The sequence below is a fragment of the Gallinula chloropus genome, assembly GCF_964237585.1.
Source record: "Gallinula chloropus genome assembly, chromosome: 14".
NCBI lineage: Eukaryota > Metazoa > Chordata > Aves > Gruiformes > Rallidae > Gallinula > Gallinula chloropus.
Genome location: NC_140099.1, coordinates 5,330,981 through 5,353,136, shown reverse-complemented (window position 1 = coordinate 5,353,136; position 22,156 = coordinate 5,330,981). Strand labels below are relative to the sequence as shown.

At 43.7% G+C, this 22,156-nt stretch overlaps 1 protein-coding gene across 1 annotated transcript in view; it reads right to left on the bottom strand.

The window, feature by feature from the left end:
• Window positions 1-22,156, bottom strand: part of BRF1 (BRF1 general transcription factor IIIB subunit) — a gene marked incomplete at its 5' end in the record, with an annotated part of 169,369 nt that overhangs the window by 54,480 nt on the left and 92,733 nt on the right. The window contains 4 exons of the mRNA XM_084270529.1: window positions 15,340-15,618; window positions 16,355-16,447; window positions 16,537-16,576; window positions 18,071-18,197. Of these exons, the coding sequence (XP_084126655.1) occupies window positions 15,340-15,618; window positions 16,355-16,447; window positions 16,537-16,576; window positions 18,071-18,197 (539 nt within the window). The remainder of the gene's footprint in view (window positions 1-15,339; window positions 15,619-16,354; window positions 16,448-16,536; window positions 16,577-18,070; window positions 18,198-22,156) is intronic.

Sequence of the window (22,156 nt, the reverse complement as noted above, 5' to 3'; positions counted from 1 at the left end):
GAGTATTAAATTATACACCTGACACTTTATTTAGAGGGAAAAAAAAAATCAATTTGTATCCTGGCCATTTACTGCACTGTCCAGGCGGGCTGAATGGTGAGAAGCTGTTAACTGAAAGAAAATTATTAGGTAAGAAATTTCTCATTTTGTTACCCAGCTTCTTCCTTCCTTCCTTGCTAATGAGAAATAGCAAGCAGGGAATTACAGAGATGGGGAGAGAAAAGAGAATGTAAAAGTTTATCATTATTATTATTATTTATTACTACTGTAGTAGAATAACAGGCAAGAACAGAAGTTCCCTTGCAAAAAGCAAAAGCTTTGTGAAGGAAGCAGTTAGGCAGGAGCTTGGCACAAAAGAGAAAGCCTCCGTGGTGGACAAGAAGTGTTGTACCATCAGGATTATGGGAGACATGGAGCAGAGGGAGATCACGCACCTAAGACCCTGTCTCTGGTCCAGCGATCAGGACCGCCAGCTGGGGTTTACTAACACCTAATAGGAGACATGGGTTTGAATCCCTAAAGGGATGCAGCTATAGAAATGCAGTTCCATGTTAAGAGCATCAGTCTATTATGCAACAGATGGCTGCACCCAGCACAGACATGCTTTTAAATGAAAACCATGGAGGTTGTGCCATTCCATGTTAGATGAAGAGCTATCTTCTTGACTCTGACCATGCCTAAGGTCTGGCAAAGAGGTACATGGTACCATACTTCTCTATCTTGCTCTAAACCCAAAAAGAGCTCACTTGTAAGCCCTGCTCCAGGGACCAGAGCATTTCTGTGTCCATTCAGGTAACTATATGAAGCACATACAGATCTCTGCAAATTACAGACGTTGCTTGGGTGGCTCCAGGTTAGAGTGGAGCACAGCAAGCTCACTGCATCATCCAGCCAAGCTGCAGCCTGGTCCTGCTGCTGACAGCACACGTATGGCAGCTAACTCCTCAAGAGGACACGCATTTGTTCCTCCTCCTTCTCTCCCCTGATGTTTTAGGGACTGCAGCAAATATTTTCCCAGATGCACAGTAGACAGTGGTGAAGGATTTTAACATTTTGCCTGCAGCAGCTCTGAGGCCCCAATGCCTTGGCATTTGGGTAGACTGAACTGTAAGCACAGTGTAATTAGCATGTGTACTCCATATGCTTGAGATCCATCATTACAGTGCTGGAATGCCCTACGACACCACAACTTTCCAAAAGAAGAAAGTTGAGGAGAAGTTCCTGGAGAATAATTTGTCTTATTCTCCAGGAACAGTGGAAAAAGGCACTTCCGTGCACAGGAGGCTTCGGTGGAGCTGGAGAAATAACCTTTCCCCACAAAGCCCAGCAGCATGATTCACCTATAAATAATGGAGACGGTTTCAAAGCCGGCCTTTCAAGCTAATGGCTATCAGAAAGGCCAGCCATATGCTTGTACAACCTGTCATTCTGATTAATCTCAATATCTGACTGTTGTATATAAAGTTTATATAGTAACAGGACTATATTTAATATGTCATTTTTGCTAGGTTACATACTGCTGATTTTACAGTTTCTCACCAATCTGCCATTCTCCGGGGTCCAGACACACAAAGGACCCTGTTTCAACACTGATTAGATGCACAGCAATGAGTTTGGAATGGTTTTAGTAAGCCTTGAAAACCAGGTAAGCCTGGTAACACTTTGCAAAGGGAGCTCCGGAAAAGATAAGGTCCCGCATCCCATTACATGTAATTAATGCTTTATTTAAATGTATTAAACATCTACTTAACAGGGTAATGCAGAGGCAAGAAGAAAGTCACAAATCGTGGCTCAGTCTCACATACGCTAAAAGGATTCATCGCTCGTTCTGCCACACACCCATTTTATTTTACAGCATATGGCACAGCATCAAAGTTGTTGTTCTTTAAATAACTGAATAACGATGCTTTCCCAGGAGGCTTAATCTAAGTTCACCATAACATACTGTATTATGGAACCAGTTCTCAGAAACACGACTACAGCCCATTCGATGTGCATTTCATGTACTGATTCATTTCCACACATTCAGAATTAAATGATTTCTTTGAAATCAGTAAAGTGTATTTTGAATTAGCTAGAACAAGTTATGTCCTAAAAATAAGCTTTGGATAACTTTTTACTGTTCCATTACAAAACGAAACCCAAGCCACCAGATCATCATTTCAAATTCAGACATACCATCCTTTTCTATGGAACAGATGTTTGTTTTTATTTTATTTATTTGTTTTACTTCTTTAGATAAGACTAAGAAGGACTGTTACTTATGTTAGTTTAACTAAGTAAACTCTTTCAACAGTGGAGATAAGCATCATTAACTGTGCAGTGAAATAAGCCCAGGATAATGGGCTGACAGAAGGGACAGATGAGGGGAGAGCTAGCAAGGTGTCCAGACAAAAGCCTTGTCTCCTGAAAGAGTGAGGATTTGAATCTCACTAGCGAAATAAAGCAGAGAATACTAAAGTCCAGACAAAACACTCCCACACAATTCCCTTCACGCCATCAAAATCAACATAAAAATCTTTAAATGCTAAAATAAAACCAAGCAAAGGAACACGACTGTCAACGACTGCAAACTGAAATGAATGATCTGGGTTGAAAGTCTCTGCTGACGTAGCTACCAGTTGCCACAAAGACTTCAGGGCTGTGGCAGCAAACACATCTGCAGAATAGCTCCTCACCTCCTGCTGAGACCAACCAGGCATGTGGACCAACCCTACCATCACACCGAGGAACAAGGATGAAGCTGGAGCTATGCCACTGGAGAGACTTTTGGGAGCAGGACCAACTGCACTCCTTACATTAAACCAGGCAGAACAGACACAAAACAAGCCCAGATCACTATTTCTGGCAGGGAAGCAAAACACCCCTGACTTTTGGCCTTTTCTCAGAAGAGGTTTGCAAGTTGATGGGAGCACCTTCTAGCTGAGACACAGCTGACAGGCAGCCAGCAAGGCTGTGCCAAGGCATCCGGACCCACCGGCATCACCCCAGGGAAAGTCAGTGACAGAGGCTGCGGAGTCAGGGATCCCAACATCTGCATCCACCAAAGTTTAATTCTCAAGTTGTTTCTCAGCTGCTCCTGAGAGATGATCTTGTCACTGTGGTGACACTGCAGTTCATCAGCTAACTGACAGCGCATCCACCAGCCGTAAAAACTTAAAGACTAATTTATTCCACAACTTACCCAAAAGAAGAAGACAGTTTTGAACAATATAAAGTCATCTAAATCACAGCCTCAATTATATTGGCACTTAAAAAAAAGGAAAGGAAAAAAAAATAACCTGAGCTTTTCATGCTATTTTTAGACACTACATTTTTCTTCATATTGTAGTAAAATTTAAAGTAGAAATCTTTGGACACAGCAAGAAGAACGAAGGAGCTTGCCAAATTTGGGGGAATCCACAATTAATATAGCAGCAATTAATTCAGAAGGGTAACTACATGACACCGTAGGGTTCCCTGTCTGTTCTGTCCCAGTGATCATTGAAAGAATTTGTTAAGCAAAGACATAAAGCAAAAAATGCTCTTTGTTTATTTTTCTCTAAATTACAAGCATCACAGACCCATGCTGGTATTCCAGTCAGTCTAGGCTCTCCCTAGTTATACATCCTTATTATCATAAACATTCCACAATTAGAAATGACTTTTTTGTGATGCTCGCACAAGAAAGAAAATAGCTGTATTGCATCTGCAGAACCAAAAGTAGTAAAATGCAATAAACATTCATCTTTGTCAGAGGCTCTGAAAACCAATCTGTTCAGCACGTAGGTGCCATTTTTACGCAGTTGCTTTATTACTACGCAATTATTGATGGATCAGCCAATTGCTCTCTCAAGGAATGACTGTTTTTCAAAAAGCGAGCTTGTTAAAAGTTTAAGTGTAAACCTTAGGATAAAAAACAGCAGTGAGATTTCATCTGATATAAACTTTTAAAGAGGAAAAAAAAAATATTGGAGGGACGATTTCCAAAAAAAAAGAAGAAGAAAAAAAAAAAAGCTATGTTTGAGGCAGGCGTGAAATTGAAGCAGACAAGAAACTTTAATGTGATAGAAAGAAAGAATTGGGGACATCTGTACCGAGAATAAGTTGTAAGTAGCAAGAGGAATTATCAATCTAGTGATGTGCCAGCTCTCTGCATTTCAATTGCTTCACAGGCCATACCATAAAAATTGTTTGCAATGAAAGCAGTATGAAGAATTCCTACATTTTATTGCTCCCAGTGATACTCTACCCAGTTTGTGTGTGTACACTGATTGTAGCCTTTCAAGTTTTGTATTAGTACCTGTTTAAATTACTCGCCCACAAACATCGCTCCATGTTCAAAATGCCTCACTATTAAATTTTCTGTTTCAGTCAAAGTACTTCAAGAGTTCTTATCAAGCTTTCAAAGGCAAGAAAGTTTCATGCAAGCTTTCTGAAACTCGAGATAAAGCAATAAACTTTTAAATGTAAAGGAGGGCTTTTTCAGGAGAGAATTCAGCACACCTTTTTGAATTCCCTCCCCACCTTGTTAAACCAAACCTTTTCATTGCTCACAGATTTCTAAGCGTTGCATATCTGGAGCTGAACTTCAAGCATCAACCTTACTCTCTCCACAAAGACCCTGCATATAAAATGATCTTGGGCAACAGCGTATCTGAAATCTCTCCAGCACAGATACCTCAGTGCAAGCAGGAATGCCACTATCAGCCTCCAAAACACACGTTCCTGGCTGCCCCAAAGATGTGGTCCAGAGCTGAACCAGGGAGCTGGTTTCTGCCCCAAGTATCCCAGCCCTGTGCCCCATCCCTCTGCCTGCTGCTGTACCAGCCAAGGCATCGCTCCCTAACATGCATGTGCCAAACTGACCCTGGCACTAAAAACTGCTGCAGGAGCCTGTGACATTTTTGACAGACCCTGATGAGGGAGGCAACTATGTGTGACCTGTAAGGCAGGATACTTCTAAACCTCAACCAACAGCACCCACAACATCGCACCCCGCCACAACATCACACCTCACCACATCACACCCCAACACAGCGTAACACCTCACCACAACATCACACCCTGCCCCAACATCACACACCGTCACATCTGCTCCAAGTCAAAACTGGGGACCAAATTCAAACAGCACAGTGTAAAACAGGGATTTTATCTTTACTCTTGGGGAAGAACTTAGCCCAGGAGTTTCATGTTAGCTCTGCAGCAGCTACAGAGCTGTGAGACACGGCAGTAGCATGAAAAGGAGTATTCCCACTGAGTGCTCTGGCTTAAAGGGCAAGGAGAGACTTCATGGAGAAACAACTCCTCACTGAAGTGTGTGTTATTTAATGTAAAGCACTGCCAGATACAATACCACCGTCAGTGACACAGTTTTGTGTCAATATGGATGTTTCTGCATTTTAATACATGACTTCTGTGGCCATGTGGATTTGCATTTTTTACCTTTAGCAGCAAATTAGTAAGGACCATTAAACACAACTTCCAAAATCAGTCATTTGCCTTGTTCCTACGTAAGTGTTAACAATTTGGTCACAGAGCACTATTTTACTTCCATCCCAGCTGTGAGTGCACGGTGGCTTCCTCACTGGGACTACATCAAGAACTTGATTTAAGTAGTGACTCTGCTGAAAAACAGTATCCTTTCACCCACCATGCAGCTGTTTACTTCTGGCTTCTGTGCTTACACCTTTCTCATGAGCCTTGTTTCTTGCTCTGAATGTCTTTCCAGGTACTACTTAATAGCATTATTTACTCTCTCTCATTCCATATTCATTCCCTTATTCCTACTACACAGTTGTAAATGTCCAGGTCTTTTGTCATGGAAAACAACTTCTACACTATAGGTGTACACATACATTTCAGTTTGAGGTTCAACAAGATCAAGTGCAAGGTTCTGCACCTGGGTCAGGGCAATGCTCATCATCAAAACAGGCTGGGAGATGATGTGATAAGAGAGCACGCCTGCAGAGAAGGACTTAGGGGTGTTGGTAGATGAAAAGCTCAACGTGAGCCAGCAATGCATGCTCGCAGCCCAGAAGGCCAATTATACCCTGGGCTGCATCAAAAGGAGCATGACCAGGTCAAGGGAGGTGATTGTGCCCCTCTACTCTGCTCTTGTGAGATCCTACCTGGAGTATGTGTCCAGTTCTGGAGTCCCCAACATGAGAAGGACATGGAACTGTTGGAACAGGTCCAGAGGAGGACCATGAAGATGATCAGAGGGCTGGAGCACCTCTCCTATGAAGACAGGCTGAAAGAGTTGGGGTTGTTCAGCCTGGAGAAGAGAAGATTCTGGGGAGACCTTATAGAGGCCTCCCAATACCTGAAGGGCTACAGGAAATCTGGGAAGGGACTTTTCAGAAGGGCATGGAGTGATAGCACAAGGGTTTTAAATTGGAAGGGGGAAGATTTAGACTGGATATTAAGAAAAAAATTCTTCATTAGGAGGGTGGTGAAGCCCTGGCACAGGCTGCCCAGAGAAGTGGCTGACCCCTCCCTGGCAGGGTTCAAGGCCAGGTTGGATGGGGCTTTGGGCAGCCTGGGCTAGTGAGTGGTGTCCCTGCCCATGGCAGGAGGTGGGAACTTGATCTTTAAAGTCCCTTCCAACCCAAACCATTCTATCATTCTATGATAATATAAAAGCTGAGCCGCACCTTAAACTGCTTAACTTTTTCTTTTTAACTGCTAACTGCTTTTTAGTGAAACTTGGCTGTAAAAACCACTCAGAATCAACTCTTCCCAATTGCCCCTCCCAATTTTCACCTCCACTTTCCCATGCAGCCTGCCAGCATGTCCTCCTCCAGCCGCTTTGGACGCTGACCCAGCACAGCTCACACAATCCTAGATAAAGGATCACAGTTTTTGTTATTAATAACCAACCCAAAGCTGGTCTTATCTGCCAGTTTCTATGGTGTTGCACCGCTTTAATTAAAGAACACTGAAAACTCTAACTGCAATTTTTTCAGCCCTGCTGAATATAATCTGGTGAGTGCATATGAAAAAAAAATAATAAATTGAAAAGCTGAAGAATTGCCTCGTGTTGACAGGTCACACTGATTCCAGGTCAAAAAAGACTCTATACAGGGCTACTTTGATTATAATTGCTTACAGGATAAAAAATAAATAGCAATTATCTCATTGTCACACAAGAAAAAAGACCTAATAAATGAACCAATCCTAAGGTAACATTGAAAACCAAATTATTTCAAAAGCCATCAGGAGTGGTAAAATTCAGTTTCCAAAATTGTTTTTAATTGCCAACAGTCTCAACATTTATAATATTCCTCTATTAGATAATACATCCTTTTTAGTTATGAAAGCATTTAGCAAAGCAAAAAAATGAAACTGCAATTATACAACGTTAAAGCTCATCACTGTTTTCATCAGTGGTCCATGGTGCTGTATCTGAAATCCCTAATTACAAGGGTCAGCTATGCAAGTCGCACTCCAACCCATGGATACACATGTTTATCTCGAGCACTAAGAGTCCTACAGATTTCAGAGCAACAAACAAAACAGCTGAAGAGTGCAGGGGTGCAATGAAGTTAATCCTTAAGAGGATATAGGAATTAATTTTTCAAACTAAATTCAAAGCTACTGAACAAAAAAGCAAGACAGCAAACCGCTACACAAGAACACGAGAACCTTGCAGAACGGTGCTCTGTCTAAAGGCTTTACTTCAGTGGATTTCCAGTCTGCAGGTATCGCCTTTACCAGCTGAACCTGCACCAGAAGGAAATACGGTGCAAAATGGGAGATTATTTCAGCTTTTTCAGAAGATGCAAGACAAACGCAAAGCGGTCAGGCTCCACCGCAGCACTGGGCAGAGATTTATTACCCATCATATTAAACCCGAAGTAGCTAAGCCTTGCAAATCTCTCTGCACTGTATTTCCTTCTTCCAAGGGCATGCTTGGTGGCTCCTTGACCTGGGTTAATAAGTCTTTATTCTCAATAACAACTGAGACCGTGAAACCTCCCTGAACTGAACCCAAACCTCCACTCCTGACATTTCAGATACCGTGATGAATTGCTCAAATAACATCCTCCTGAGCGGGTAGCTTTCCATGCGAATTTAACGTCCTCTCTGTAGCCTCCACGCCTTTTACTTTCCACAACTCTCTCATGAACCATTTCAGTTTTCAGTGACTTTCTTGGTGAAAGACTTTTCTTCCTTTTTGGCAGAAGGGCAGGACAGGAATGTCCGTTTCTTCAGCAAACTGGCCAACTTACCAAATAACTGTGAGCATTAATGGGTTCAAACTCTGGCAGGTCCAGAAAAGGAAATATCATATAATTCTCATACTAACAGGGAGTTATTCATTTTTTTTCAGCCAGGTTTCCTGTGTGTCTGTAGGATTCTGTGCTGTCACCCCCCAACATCACCTCCTCCGGTCTTGTTTTAATCCACAGCCTCTTTCAGCCCAGATTTAGAGGCAGGGCAGTGATCCTTGAGATGGTTATGTTTCCACAGGTTCTCTAAGCATCAGCTCCCAGAAAGTCAGGAGCAATTATAAATGTCCCTGAAAGTATCTCCCATGCTGAGAACCAGCATCTTTTCTAATGACAGGGAGTGTAGATAGGAGGAAACCTTGAAAAGAAACCCAATTGAAGGAAAATCTTAAGACTGGCACCTACAAATGCCAAGGCATCTAAGTCAAACAGAAAACACAACCCTCCCTGAGTATCTGAGGAACAACTGTTCTTGTAATTCTGCTACATAGGCATGGGTAAAGGGCCATTTCTAAAGTCCCAGCTGAGTTTCTCCTCCTTGTTTGCCCAGCTCTGTGCTCCTGGACATTTCCGTGTCTCAGATTAAGCAGAACTGGACTTGCTCTCAACGCAAGAAAAAACAATGCATAAAAACCTGCTTAAGTGGGTTGCTTCTCCTTGCTCCATTATAAAGTAGTATTGATGCAGCAGCACCCACATGTCAAATAGCAACATGCAGAATGATGCACCAGAGTCCCCGTTTGGTACATTCACCCTCTTCTCCCAGCCTCGTGTCTCCAAATCAGAGAAGCATCCCTGCTGCTGCCTCCTTCCTCAAAGAGCCTGTGTCAGCAGCTGGCTGAAGCAGCAAGACAGGGGAAAGCAGCTTTGTTGCCTAGTTTTCCTCAAGCAAGGGAGGAGGAGGCCTTAAGCAGCATGTTACCTTTCTCACCAAAGAGTAATGTCAGGCTTTTACACTACTCACACTGAAAATAAAACTGATTTTCCAGCTTGCTTTTATTGGAAAAATTGAAGACAGGAAAGACATGTTGCCCAATGCCCATTCAGCAGCTGGGATGAGGCAGGAGTCAGGCAACAAGAATCCAAGCCTAGAAAAAGCTTTTAAAGATTTAAAAACATTTCCCATTCCAGACCAGAATTTTATGAGAGGAAGAGGAGGAGAAGGAGGAGGACAAGGGCTAGGAGGAGGAGGAGGAGGAGGAGGAGGGGAGAAGGAGAAGGAGAAGGGAGAAGGAGGAGAGAGAAGGACATAAAAAGATTCTCTCCCCAAAATAGCTGGCATACCAGGACAGCCAGGCTGGTCAGCCAGGACCATTCATTCACATGGGAGATGGCAAAGAGAGGTTTAGGAGATGGGTCTGCTCCGTTCAGCTCTGGCACCCGAACCTCACTCTGCAGTATCTTCTCCTGACCACAGCATCCACTACCCTGGGGCTGTTGCTCTTGACCAAGGTTTCTGACAAAACCACTATGCATTTTTCTATAAGGAGTGCCTGTATTGATAAACCAATCCTTTGGAAAATTCCTAAAACATCCACAAAGGTTCTAAAAATGTATTCACATGATACAGCTTATGCTTTCACTCCAAATTTATCTCCCTGATGACTCTAACAAACTGCAGGTTTCTCTCCAAAACTCCTCGCTAGATTTGTTTGGAAATCTCTCTGCCAAACTACATAAATAGTTTTCATCCTTTAACCTTCTTAGTTACTCACAGTATCAATATGGAACAAATTTATAGCATTCCTATCCTTTAATGCAAAGATCCTGCAGGAAAAAATGTGCACACAGGTTTTTCAGTAACACGTGCACGTGCAATACTTGTGTGAGTGACACACACAGCCAAGTAACAAAATTATGTCATCTGTAATTCATACCCAAGATTTCAGGTATCAAAAAACTGCACTCAAAGCAGCTGGTGGTCTCCTATTACCATGCTGGCTGCAGCGAGCTCTTCACATCTCATTAACAGTGTAATGAAGGCTCAATCAGGGATACCGTCTATCAGGACTGCCAAACACAGGCATACAGAGGCGAGATTAGAAAGATCAGCTTGTATCAGGGTGTTCATTGCTGAGATCTCAAAACTGGGAAAGAGCTGGTCCTGCCAGAGAAAATATCCTCCAGTGAGCATACGGCACAGGGAGACAAGGATCGAACCCTCCAGGTGCTGGGAAGGCATCGCACAAGGACAGTGGCACCGAGCAGGTCACTGCCACAGCTGGGGCTTCAAACCACAAAAGCAACCACACCGCTGAAGCCAGAGCCAGGAGAGGGATCAGCACGGGGACACACACGCTTGTACTGATGACCAAGTGTGTTTTGCATATGTAACACAATTAGCGCTAAACTCAGCAGCTTCATTTCTCATGTATGCAGTAGTTATGATTTAATGGGGCTTCATAATGTTCTTGCTAATTACTGATTATATCTTTTTGTATACTTCTATATGCATGTGTGCGTTTATATATTTTCAAACAGTTGACACTGATGTACTCAGATGAAATCTGAAGAAGACAAGAGGATGCTAGAAGAAGAAAACAGCCCACAGAGGGGCTCAACACCCATCTGGTGATGGAGCAGTGACTGCAAGAGCAGTGAGCCTGCCCCTGTCACACAGCAATCCAGGATGGGGTTCATGGATGGGGTGAACAACCCTTCTTGTCACACATGGTCGCCATCGGCCATTCTCCAGCTGTCTTCAGCCGGCAGGCCCTCAAGCATCCATCCATGGATGCTCAGACCCTGCTAGAAATGTCATGTTTCTACAAACTCCCTCCCCATATGTATTTTGGCTCGCTGGGTGAAGGAGCTGAGCCTGCTCACGGAGGGACTGGCAAAGCCCCGAGGCCAGGATGAAGTATGCAGTGGGAGCTGGGAGGGTGAGCAGGATGAAATCTGGAGAAGAGTAAGACCCTGGAAGGTGAGCCCATCCCTGTCTTGTGTAACTTCAGCCACTTTTCATGTCCTCCTTGAGTAAGAAGTTGCAAAGCACTGGTACACAGGGACGATAACTGTTCGATCGATGAACACCGTCTGCATGGGGTCTTTTAACACCCACAGAAATCAATGGCAACGTCTTTTGACCTCAGCCCGTGTCAGATTACGCCTGCAGCAGTAATGGAGGCACAAATACAAGGAGCAATAAATGAGCAAACTATTAATTATGAACAAGAGCACAGTCTTTCTCATGTACTCTTTGTGAAATTAGCAGCGAATGCAGTGAGCTGGGTGCCTGACCAAGCACAAGACGGTACATGCAGGGAGATTTCTCACGGCAAAAGCCGCTTGCTTTCATGAGGGCGTGCAGGAGCGTGTTACCACCCACTTCACATACATTATTTGGAACTTCTACCCCAAATGACCGCATGTGAATTTTGATTCATAACACAAACAAAGCCAGGTCTCAAACACTACCTAGTTTATGAAGGAGAAGGTATGTAAAGTCAGTCAGTAACTTATACCATGTACTTTACCATCATCTCTGTTACTATCAGACCTTCCTCACTTGTAGCCCCAGCCAAAACTAAGTTTATGAGTTTTGATCTATGTGTCAAGAAGAGATGAACTGGTGGCATACCAGCAGCATGGCAGGGGAAGGACAGGGAGACAGCCAGCAAGCAGACAGATATACCAAGACAGACAATAAATTATTTGAGGTGGTACAAAAGGAGCATAAAACCAAATTGCAGTGGGAAATTTTGCACCAAAGACTATTTCTTGAGGTTGGAGTCCATGGTATTTGACCTAAAAGAAATGGTGCCGTGTCTGGGAACTGCAGGATCAGAAAGAGCACAGAGAGCCCGGGGAGGTCGTTGGGATGCCACATGGCCAGGAGAAGAGACAGGCTGCCTTACCCTGATGTCCAGCTCTGAAACTGAGATCACACAATAAAGAACTTTTATAACAAAGAATAAGAAAGAAGCTGTTTGCAACGTCTCAAACAGATTTCAGCTTAAATGTCTCTGCAAATTAATACACTTTGAAGGAAAAAACAGTCAAATGTACTGTTTATTCTAAGCACTTTGCTGCCTCAGACTCATTAACCCGGTACCCTACATGCTCTCTTTGTAATGCAAATTTGCTAAAATACTATGCTTTCCATAAAACATTCATATAGACAAGCTCACACTGCTCAAATACCAATTTAAAGCGGAACAAAAATACGCTAAAATTTCCTTAATACTTGGGCTCTGCACCTCAGTCTCATCTGCATAAGCAGTTTGTGAGAAACCTTCTGCTGTCGCTGCAGCCACCTTAGCACAAAGGTGGAAGATTTCCCAAAGCATTATAACTGAATTACCACGTGTACAGGCCAAGTGAAAAGACTTTGTAGAAGGTACCTACAGCAGAGGGTTTTTTTCAGGAAGAGAGATTATTACAGAGAGGAGAGGAGATACTCTGCATTTAGGGAGGACAAAGGTTGCACTTACAGCACCTGCTTGCTGAGCTCCAAGTTAACAGCCACCTTCCCAGCCAGGCAGTGTATCACCACGAGGGTTTGATGGGAATCACAGCACGTAGCACCAGGCACATGGTTTCCAACCGCTGCATGAACTGCACATAATGCACCCACCCAACAACACATGGAGACCAGCAGAGATAGAAAGTCATCCCGACTAAGGTATCCAGGCCCAACCTGACCCTGATGGTCCCCACAGCAGAAGATGACTCAGGGTTGGAGAGCGCTGAGGGATGGGAAAGGTTTCTGACTTATGCAGCTGTGGAGAAGGACCAAAAAGTCACCTTAAGGGTGCAATGTTATGACTCCTGTCTCCCATTCTCAATGGGTTTAGGTGTTGAAACACGAAATACCACAGTTAACCTATGGCCAGCTGTGAGTCACGATATAAACCGCACTGAACTAAACTCATATACACAGGATACATTCCTGAAACGTTTTGGTCTTTCCCACTTCCCTCCACAGGTACCAACTACTATTATTTCAAGATGATCTCTAATTGTGCCATCTCCAATCAAATGCTGAGCAACTGCTCTCACCCTGTATTTTGTTTTGAAAACCGACACTTCTTTTTCAGGGCCCAGAAACCTGGAAACTGTCTAATGTTTACAACTCTACCAGTTCATCTGCCAGAAGAAGATACCTCCAGGTACAAACCTTTCCCAGATCTCCCAGAGCTACGAGGCGGAACTTATTGCCTGAGGTGGCAGAACACCTACACCAGTTTTCATCAGGGTTCAGAGCTAAGATGCACAGGTGACCAACGAGAGGCATCTTAACAAGAAGTTTTCTTTATTCTGTGCAATAACATGAAGCTGCAAGCCAGGTGTACTTCCCAGCCTGTCTGCTAGATCTGGTTCCCAATCATCCAAAACATATTGAGGCTCCATTACTGCTCCCAAACCCAGATGGCTTCCTGAAGGAAACCAGGTCCTCAGGGGATGATGCACACACACCCCATAGTACACCTACACCATGCAGGCATCATGTGGCAAGGGCTCAGAGACTGCAAAAATGCACCCCAGCACAACTACCCTGCAGTACCAACATAATCAGAGTGAATCTGACTTAACATGGAACATGTAAATGATAAAAATAAATTAGCAGTCACTGGGGCAGGATCTACAATCAAAATAAACCCAAAGACATTAATTCAGCACACGAGCTTCACAACATATTAAAGAAGATAAGTACTTGTTCAAACACCCACAATGGTTTCTCAGATGTGTTAAAAAGAATGAACACACTGAAACCTGTTTGGTGTTGAAATGCCGTTCATTTGGCACGTCCCCCACTTTTGGAAGAAGGCAAAGAGCAAGTTCAGACCAGCCCCAGCACGGGCAGCCACGCGCTCCCCACTCAGAGGAACGCACCTGGCTGTTCCAGCGTAGCTTTATCTGGACTCAGCCCGCAGCTTGGCCATTACAAATGGTCAACAGCAACGCCAGCTGAGAAACATCCCTCACCGGGAACTGGTTTTCACAGGTCACTGGCTAGCCAGACAACAACGGCTTCCAGCCATCGCTGACCTCTCTTCCACACCAGCCGCTGATTTCCAGGAGAAAGACGAGGCACGAGCCACCCGTTTTCTTAATCAGAACTAAACCCCAAGCCACTCCCACCACGTCTATATGATTTCATTTGTGCAAGATATAAACGTGCAGCCTCCCTCTGTGTTTCTGGAAAGCAAACAGTGACGTGGTGAGAACCTGAATGCATCCAGATCACCTCCCCAGGCAGGGAGTACCTTATTATACATAGGTGCTGTTGAAGAGAAATTAGCATCAGAGCAGTTTGGATAACATGTTTTGCTGCATCGACCCCCACGTAAAGCTGACAAAACAGATTCAGACAGGTGTGTCTTACGATGAAAAAATTAACTGTGATAAAGAAAAGAATAAAATGCCCTTTAGGTACGTTCCACTCTCAGAGTCATTGAGATGCAAAAGGAATTTAAAAAAATGCCGTCTCCATAAAGGTGAAGCACACATAAGAAAAAGCAAACAAGCCTGCCTGGATGACTGGCTGTTGGCAGTACTGCCTGACTTAATGTGTTTGGCAAAATTGGCTGCTCTAGTTGATCATTCCTGCTCCCACTGTGCTATACAGAGGTGTATGCTACAGGTAGATCTGAGAGTTTTAAGAAAAATGGAGCAAACCCACCAAAACACACCCCAAAGTTTACCTCAAAGAAAAAAGCATACAACCAGTTATTTCCTCTTACAAACAAATTAAATGTTTGCCATTTGCAAAAATTCACAATCAGAGACAAACTGCATCACATTTGACTCCAGTAAAATGTCTCCTGAGGAAGTCTGCCTTGATCTAAAATTCTTATACTTGGGTTTTAATTCCCAGACATATTTACAGGAACCTGCTTCCTCCCATCTCCTAACTGAGGCTGCAGGGCTTGAAATATGTCTGTCAGCTATCATCTGACTGCAAAATAATTAAGCACTCCAGATTTTCCTGCAGCTTCCTGAGGAACAGATACCAACAACAACAACCAAGACCGCCGGTCCCATCCAGCCTCACAGCTCCTGTACCTCCATGTTACAGTGATTCATGGAACAGCTACCACAGTAACCATCAAGATACATGGAAATTAGACCCAGTCTGCATGTGTCCAGTTTCCACTCAGAGCTGAACTGCTCTCCTACTCACCAGGCTCTCCGTCCTTAGGGGATATGCACTCTTTTATGGACTCCGTTATGCCCAGACTAGCCGCAGTGGGGAGAGGGCCGAGCAAGGATTCCAGCGCAGGTGGTCTTACAAGAGCTTCATTCCCATTTCTGCATTTCCCATCTTCATATTTTTTCTCTTCATCCTTCTCATGAAGTTCATTATAAATGTCCCTGTTCAAGTGATTAGCAGCTGCTTCCAGTTCCTCATCTTCTGCCTCCTCCTCTCCAAGTAGGCTAGAGGTATTATCTTCTATAGGATCTGTAAGGGGATAAAACCCCACAACACATCATTGCATACCATGTTACAGAAATTAAACAAATAGAGGTGCTCACTAGAAGAATAAAAATCTGTAGAGAAATGCTGCAGAAGAAACACAGAATATTTTAGTAGAATGTATGAATACATGGAGTTTCCAGATGCTCGTCAAATCCACTACCTTAGCTATTAAAATGTATCTCTAAGCATCATCATTTAAAATAGAAATACTGTGTTGCCAAATTATGGCAGGTAAAAGGGCTTTGTGAAAGAAGCCAGCTACTCACTGGTATAATTTAAAAAAAAAAAAAGCCAGTTCAACCTGCACAACGCCCTTCCACACCAGTTAGGCAGCTGGGGGGATTTGGTGACAGAAAGGGACGGTCCACTGCACTGTCAGTGATGAAAAAGAACATTCTCGGGTGCCAGTGCCAAGCTCATACTGCACCAGGAAAGTAAAATAACTGAAGTCATTAATGAACTGTCGTAATGAACTGTGTGGTTGTTTGGAAGACTGATGCTTGAAGCAGCTAACGGGCAGAGAGAATCCCAACGCAATAGAGATCTTGTACTATGGAAACATATATATAAAATCACAGAATCATGCAGAGGTTGGGAAGGACCTTTAAGATCATCAAGTCCAATCATTAATACAATCATATTTATCAGGATAAAGTTCATACACTTTTGCCTGCCTGCAAGATCTGAACCCATTACTATTTAAGCTTTAGAGACTTACCATCTTTAGTGAAATTTGCAAATACGCCTTTTGCTTTTGGTCTACTGTTTTCTAATTCAATCTCTATTTCATCTTGATAGCTCGATATTTCACCTGTGGTGATGAAATAAGAACATAACTGAGTGATCACTGATGTAATTCTGAACAAATGAGTGATATGTTACACTAAACACAATTTGTACCTTCAAAATCTTCCAGCTTTTTTGATAAGGCCTTCTCAAGCTGAAATGAAAATAAAACAAAATAAACATGAAATTACTAAAAGAACCCATCTTTGTACTGTTGGTGAACATGGAATCATAAGGCATTTTAAAAGTAATAAGCAGGTCTCAAATCCCAACTCAAATTACTTGTAGCGCCAGACAGGTAAGACAGACAAGTTTCAAAATACTGACCAGTTTCAAATGTTATCTCACCCATCTCTATTTTTCAAAAGGAACCTTCACTCTGGCAAGCTGCAGATGAAAGGCCCTGGTCTTCAGCTGTTAAACTCTATGACCGTGCCCGTTGATGTGAGCAAGCGCAAGGATAGCGCTGCAATTGCAGTGCCCGGGCCAGACACAGCAGCCAGGTGATGGCAGACTGATGTACTGGCCTACAGCAGCTTGCAGGCTCTTGAGAACATCATAACCACGCCTACAGACCTCTAAATGATAACATTTACAGCAGTAAAAACTAAAACCCTGAAAAACTGCTGTGATGCAGTAAAATCTCCTCTGGTTCCAGCTTTAGTTCATGCTTTGTAAAGAAATTAAACCACATGAGGACTAATCTCTGTGGAAGCAGGTGCTGTACCACACGAAAACCCATCAGTCTCATTAAAGTAATTGGGCTATTGTTTTCATGTGTGTTTTTAAAAGAAGTTACATGTAATGGCACTCCTCCTGACCACGGGCATCACCTTAAAGCCAGAGCATGGTTTCTGATCCCATGGCAAAGCTTACACCTGCACAACCCTGATCCTCGCTAACTGGAGTGGAAGAGTCCTCACAGCATGTAAAAAAGAAGTGCAGACGTTAGGACAGCTGCTCAAGACCTCCATGCCACAAGCTCAGCTTAGCTTGTCACATGAGAGCCTCCAGTTTTGTAAAGACAAAAGATTTGATGCTTCAATAAAGCACAAGAAGGGAGATACACATGCGGTGGGAAAGCAAGTCGGAGAGGGCAGCGCTTAGAATAACTGCATCAGCTTGCAAATGGGGGAGCATCTGAGGAGAGTGCACTGAGCCTTCAGCTACAACACAGCAACTGTGGGCTCAGCACTGGGAGTGGGCAAAACACAGAAGCTCAGCTGGTGCTTCTACTTGGCCACCCAGGAGTCCTGGTCTGCACTGCAGGAGCAGTGACTGCACCTCCTGCAGTGGCTGGCTAGGGCAGCAGACACAGTTCAGTCCATCATCAGAGGATGTTTAAAGCTGTACTTGAAGCTACTTATCTGAAAGATCACATCTCTCTGGAGGAGTGAGTAAAAATTATATAGGAGAAAAACTTTAACTGGGAAGGCATCCCTCTACCCATAAAATAAACAAAAAAAATCCTTTAATTAATGCACCAACACTCCCCTTTCTCCTAAAAACCTCAAAATAAATTTAACTAACCCTTATCAAAGGCTGGCCAGGATTTGGTATTTACTGATTAGGATTTCATATTAACTGAGGTAAAAGGAATATACATAGAGAGGAGAGGAACACAGAGAGCATCCAGTTCAGAATTCACCTGCTGTATCTTCAGTTTTTTCTGACCAGCTGTAAATGAAGGAGGATCACATTCTTCTTCCAAGTCAATCTTCATAAACTCATCTATGGTTAGCTGACTTGTCGGTGTATCTTCAAACTCTGTCAACCTACAGCACATTACCATGATATCTTTAAGAACTTCTTTAAAAGTAACAAAATCCGTCAAGCTGCTAGGTTACAGAATAAACATGTCAGCCGTAGAAACTCGGGCTCAAATACAGAATGCATTAAAACTGAAGTGGCACTAATTGTTTCATCTGCTGCAAAAGAAAGTATCTTTTCATATCACAAATTAGCTTTTGATTTATTAGAGTATGTAACACGCGTTTTTTCGGATGAACAAAGACTGAACAGAAATTCCACAGCCACTAGGGTCAATTAAGCACAAACTGACACCACTAAGCTGAGGAATACAGCTCGTTCCTCCTGTCTTGTGGCTTTTATTACCAACACCACCACCAAAACAGGTTCCCAAACTGAAATACCTCCCACTGTAGTTAGGAGTGTGCTCAAAAATATTCCTGATAGGTGAGCATGATTAATTTATGCAAAGCAAATGTTAAAGTAACATCTCTTCAGCAGACTGGAGAGCCACAAGAAGTCATCTTCCCTGGCCACACAGAAGGAGTTGTGAAATAAAGGGGTCACCTGCACACTGCACAGATGGAATAGATGAATGTGTGTAATTTTACAATAATATACTTTGTATTTGTTTAATTTTTGCATTTTAAAAGTCCCTACCTGTGTGAGAGATAGGACTAGCTCCATGGGGAGCTGTCATGAAAGCAGCTGAATCTTTCAAAGGAACTGAATCTTAAATGAGACCGTGCTGTCATAACTTCATCCACAAATTTCAGCATTTTATACAGGTGGTTGAGAATGAGCACATCCATTTTACAGATGGAGAAAGTGAGACAAAAGGTTAAGTACAAAGCCAGGTCAGGAAATGTCTGGCAGAATGCTTTTCTGACAGAAAGTGCCCTTTTAATAATATCAACATTTTCCATGGGAAAACAGCAGTGATGGATCTGCAGCTGCTTCACTGGAATATTCCCATCTTTGAGAGGAAGCAAAGCTGACAACAGCTTCCATCTGCAAAGCTAGGAAACTAAAAACAGTGATTCAGTACTCCCAGTGCAGGACCTTTCAGCATCTCCCCTCCCCAAAATGCAGTTGTGGTTTTCTCTTTTGCCTCAGATTGCAACAAAACTCCTTTTGAAGCAGGAATTTTCTCTAGGACAGAAATTTAGGGGCAAAGCCAAGAGGACAGGGCCACACTCTCCCCCAATATCCGTATTTCTTTTTTAATAAACTGAGGAGCAAGACAAGACAGGACAAACCAAGGGACACAGATGTGCCCTAAGTTCAGGATGCTTTGCCTGGAGACACCCTGCTCCCAGAGCACAGTCCACAGGCCACGCACAGCATCTTCATGCTGTGAAATGCACAGGGAGAGCTGGGCAGCTCCGTGTAAGAACAGTAAGAAGCAGGACGCTGAGCCCACACATGGCTGTGCCAGCCAGAACCAGTGCTGCCAAGGAGAAGAAAGCCTCTGAAACCTGGTCTCACTTTTGGAGTTCAGGCATCTGTAGGAAGGCCCAAATTAGCCATGTATTTGTGAGTGACTGACAGCCCAAAACTTTCCCTCGAAGTACCAGGGACCAGCTCACTCCTCCTTACTTTCAGATCATACTGGAAAGGAGAGGAGGATGATGTTGGCAGCAGCAGCACCCAGCTTTTAATTAGCAGACTAGAAATGTTTCTCAGCATGAACGGGCTTCCAGCATGCATTACCCACCTTCCAGGAGAGAGCCTCATCCATCGGGCTGGAGGAAAAACCTGGCCAGGGCATTGCTATTATTACTTTAATTCAGGATTCACTTAATGCCAAATCCATGCATTGCTTTAGGATCTTCCCAGCCACCATCATTAAGCCCCAGACATCCATCTCTTGGTGTATGAATCACACGCTCACAGGTCGTCCTACTTCAGCAAGACTTTTCCTCCCAACCAGCCTCACCTCATTAAAAAGTTATTTTCTTCTCACTATAAAAAGCCAACATGCACGTTGGCAAAGACACACGGTTTATTTACCCCACACTTTGAGTTTGAGATGAGGAGCTAGACCCAGAGCCCAGCCAAAACGGCACCACCTCCAGGCACTCAGAGCAACACCGAAAACACCAGCAGCAAAACCAGTCACTCTTGTGAAGCAAGGCTGGGGGTGAGATGACCAAGCTTGGGTTTCAGCACTTAACCCCATGCAGGTCTCCCTGTGAACACCTGAGGCTCCATCTGTCCCTTTCCCTGTCCACCCTGTCGTGTGACTCATGTCACATACCTGCACCCATCAGCCCACGAGTGAGCCGGCGTGCTGGCACCTGGTACAAGCTTCAGCTCAAGCGCCAGCTTCAGCCCTGAGCTACAACAGCAGCACTGAGTGTCCCTCAAGACCTCCAGTGTGCCGTAGCTAGGCCAGGGCAGGGCTACGTCCTCTTTGCTGGTGGTGCTACCAAGGAGCTCAAACCCACACACTGCAGTGCTCCGGCACCAGCACCCAGGCACATGCCTCTCCTCCTCTTCCTCAGTCCTGGTCCAACCAAACAAGGCCAGGGCTGACCGGCTGGGAGGGCTGCCAGCCTGACAGCCAGCTCGCTGGCAAACCCAAGTTTAGGGTGGCATTTTATTTCTTCCCTTCTTGCTGGTCTTAACCAGAAGGCAGTGATGGATCCTTCCTCTGGAATGAAGAACCATCCCCGATGGTCAGGATCACAGCTTGAGCATCATCTCTGTGGGACAGCAAGCTGTTCACTCAACATTTTCTCCTTTAACTTGATATAAATAAATACCTGCGTTTGCCAACCGCTCGCCTGCCTCAACATTTCACATTGGCTGATATCCTGTCTACATATTTTTAAACATTTCTTTAATTTTATCCAGTGTTTGGACACATGCCACCGAGGCAACAAACCCATGCACGCAGCAGTCTACGCCGCATGAAACAAGGTAACATTGGTTTGGCAGCTGAGACAAACTGACGCAACTTTAATTATGAGCAAAATAATTTCAGGGGTGAGGGAGTGTGCTCACAAAAATAAAAAATAAAATAGCTATGGGCTATTATTAAGTCCCCCATAAAAATGCTATCCAAGTTCATTTTGCACTTTTGCTAATCTAAAAAAAAATCTAATAAGAGTTGCCATTTTAAGTTATGCGCAGAAGGAGGAAAATAAACAGATATAAAAATTAAGATATTATTTCCTTGGCACAAACACAAAAAGACTCTAAAAATTGAAATTTGGCAGACAAGTATTTTCTATTTATAGTCAAAGCAGAGGCAACCACTACAGCTCAGGCTAAGATTCAACTTCCAGTATGAATCCTCCTTTTACAGTTTCTCACAGCAAACTTTCAAGCAAATTCCTTTGGGAGAAAAGTTTTTCCAGAGCTCGGTGTCATCTGCCCTTAACCCCAACCCTTTTTTTTTTCCAAAGAAAAATTTCCAAAGCTTTTGTTTCACCCGTTTACAGGCAAAGCCACACCTCATCTTCTGATAAAGCACTTCTGTGCACGAAACAGTGAACCGATTCTGTTCACACTTAATTTAGCTCCTAATAAGGGAAAATGGGTCAGTCATTTTGAAGTTACAGGCAGTGTTGTTGGGTTTTTTTTTCTATTTTGTTTTGTTTCAGGGACACTGTCCAGTGGAGGCTTACCAATCCTGCCTACAGCCATGGGGAAAAAACCCCAACCTTCCCATGTGCAGCTAGCCACTGGGTTTTAATATTTCCTTGAAACTGTGCAGCAGTGGGGTGTGACAAAGCATGAGGAAGAACAAGGCGTTCCTGCATCCAACTCATGCTTCAGGAGTCCAACAGGGACGTCTGAGCAGGGACCATTTAGCAAAAGCCCCAGCGGCCTCCACTCCCCACTCAAAGGAGACAGGAAAAGCAGCTGAGACTGCTGGCAAAGCTAAGCCTGGAGAGGCACAGAGATGCCGAGCAAGCCCTTCGTCACCCAACGGTCCTTCTACCCACATGCAATCAGCGCCTTGCTCTAGAAAGCA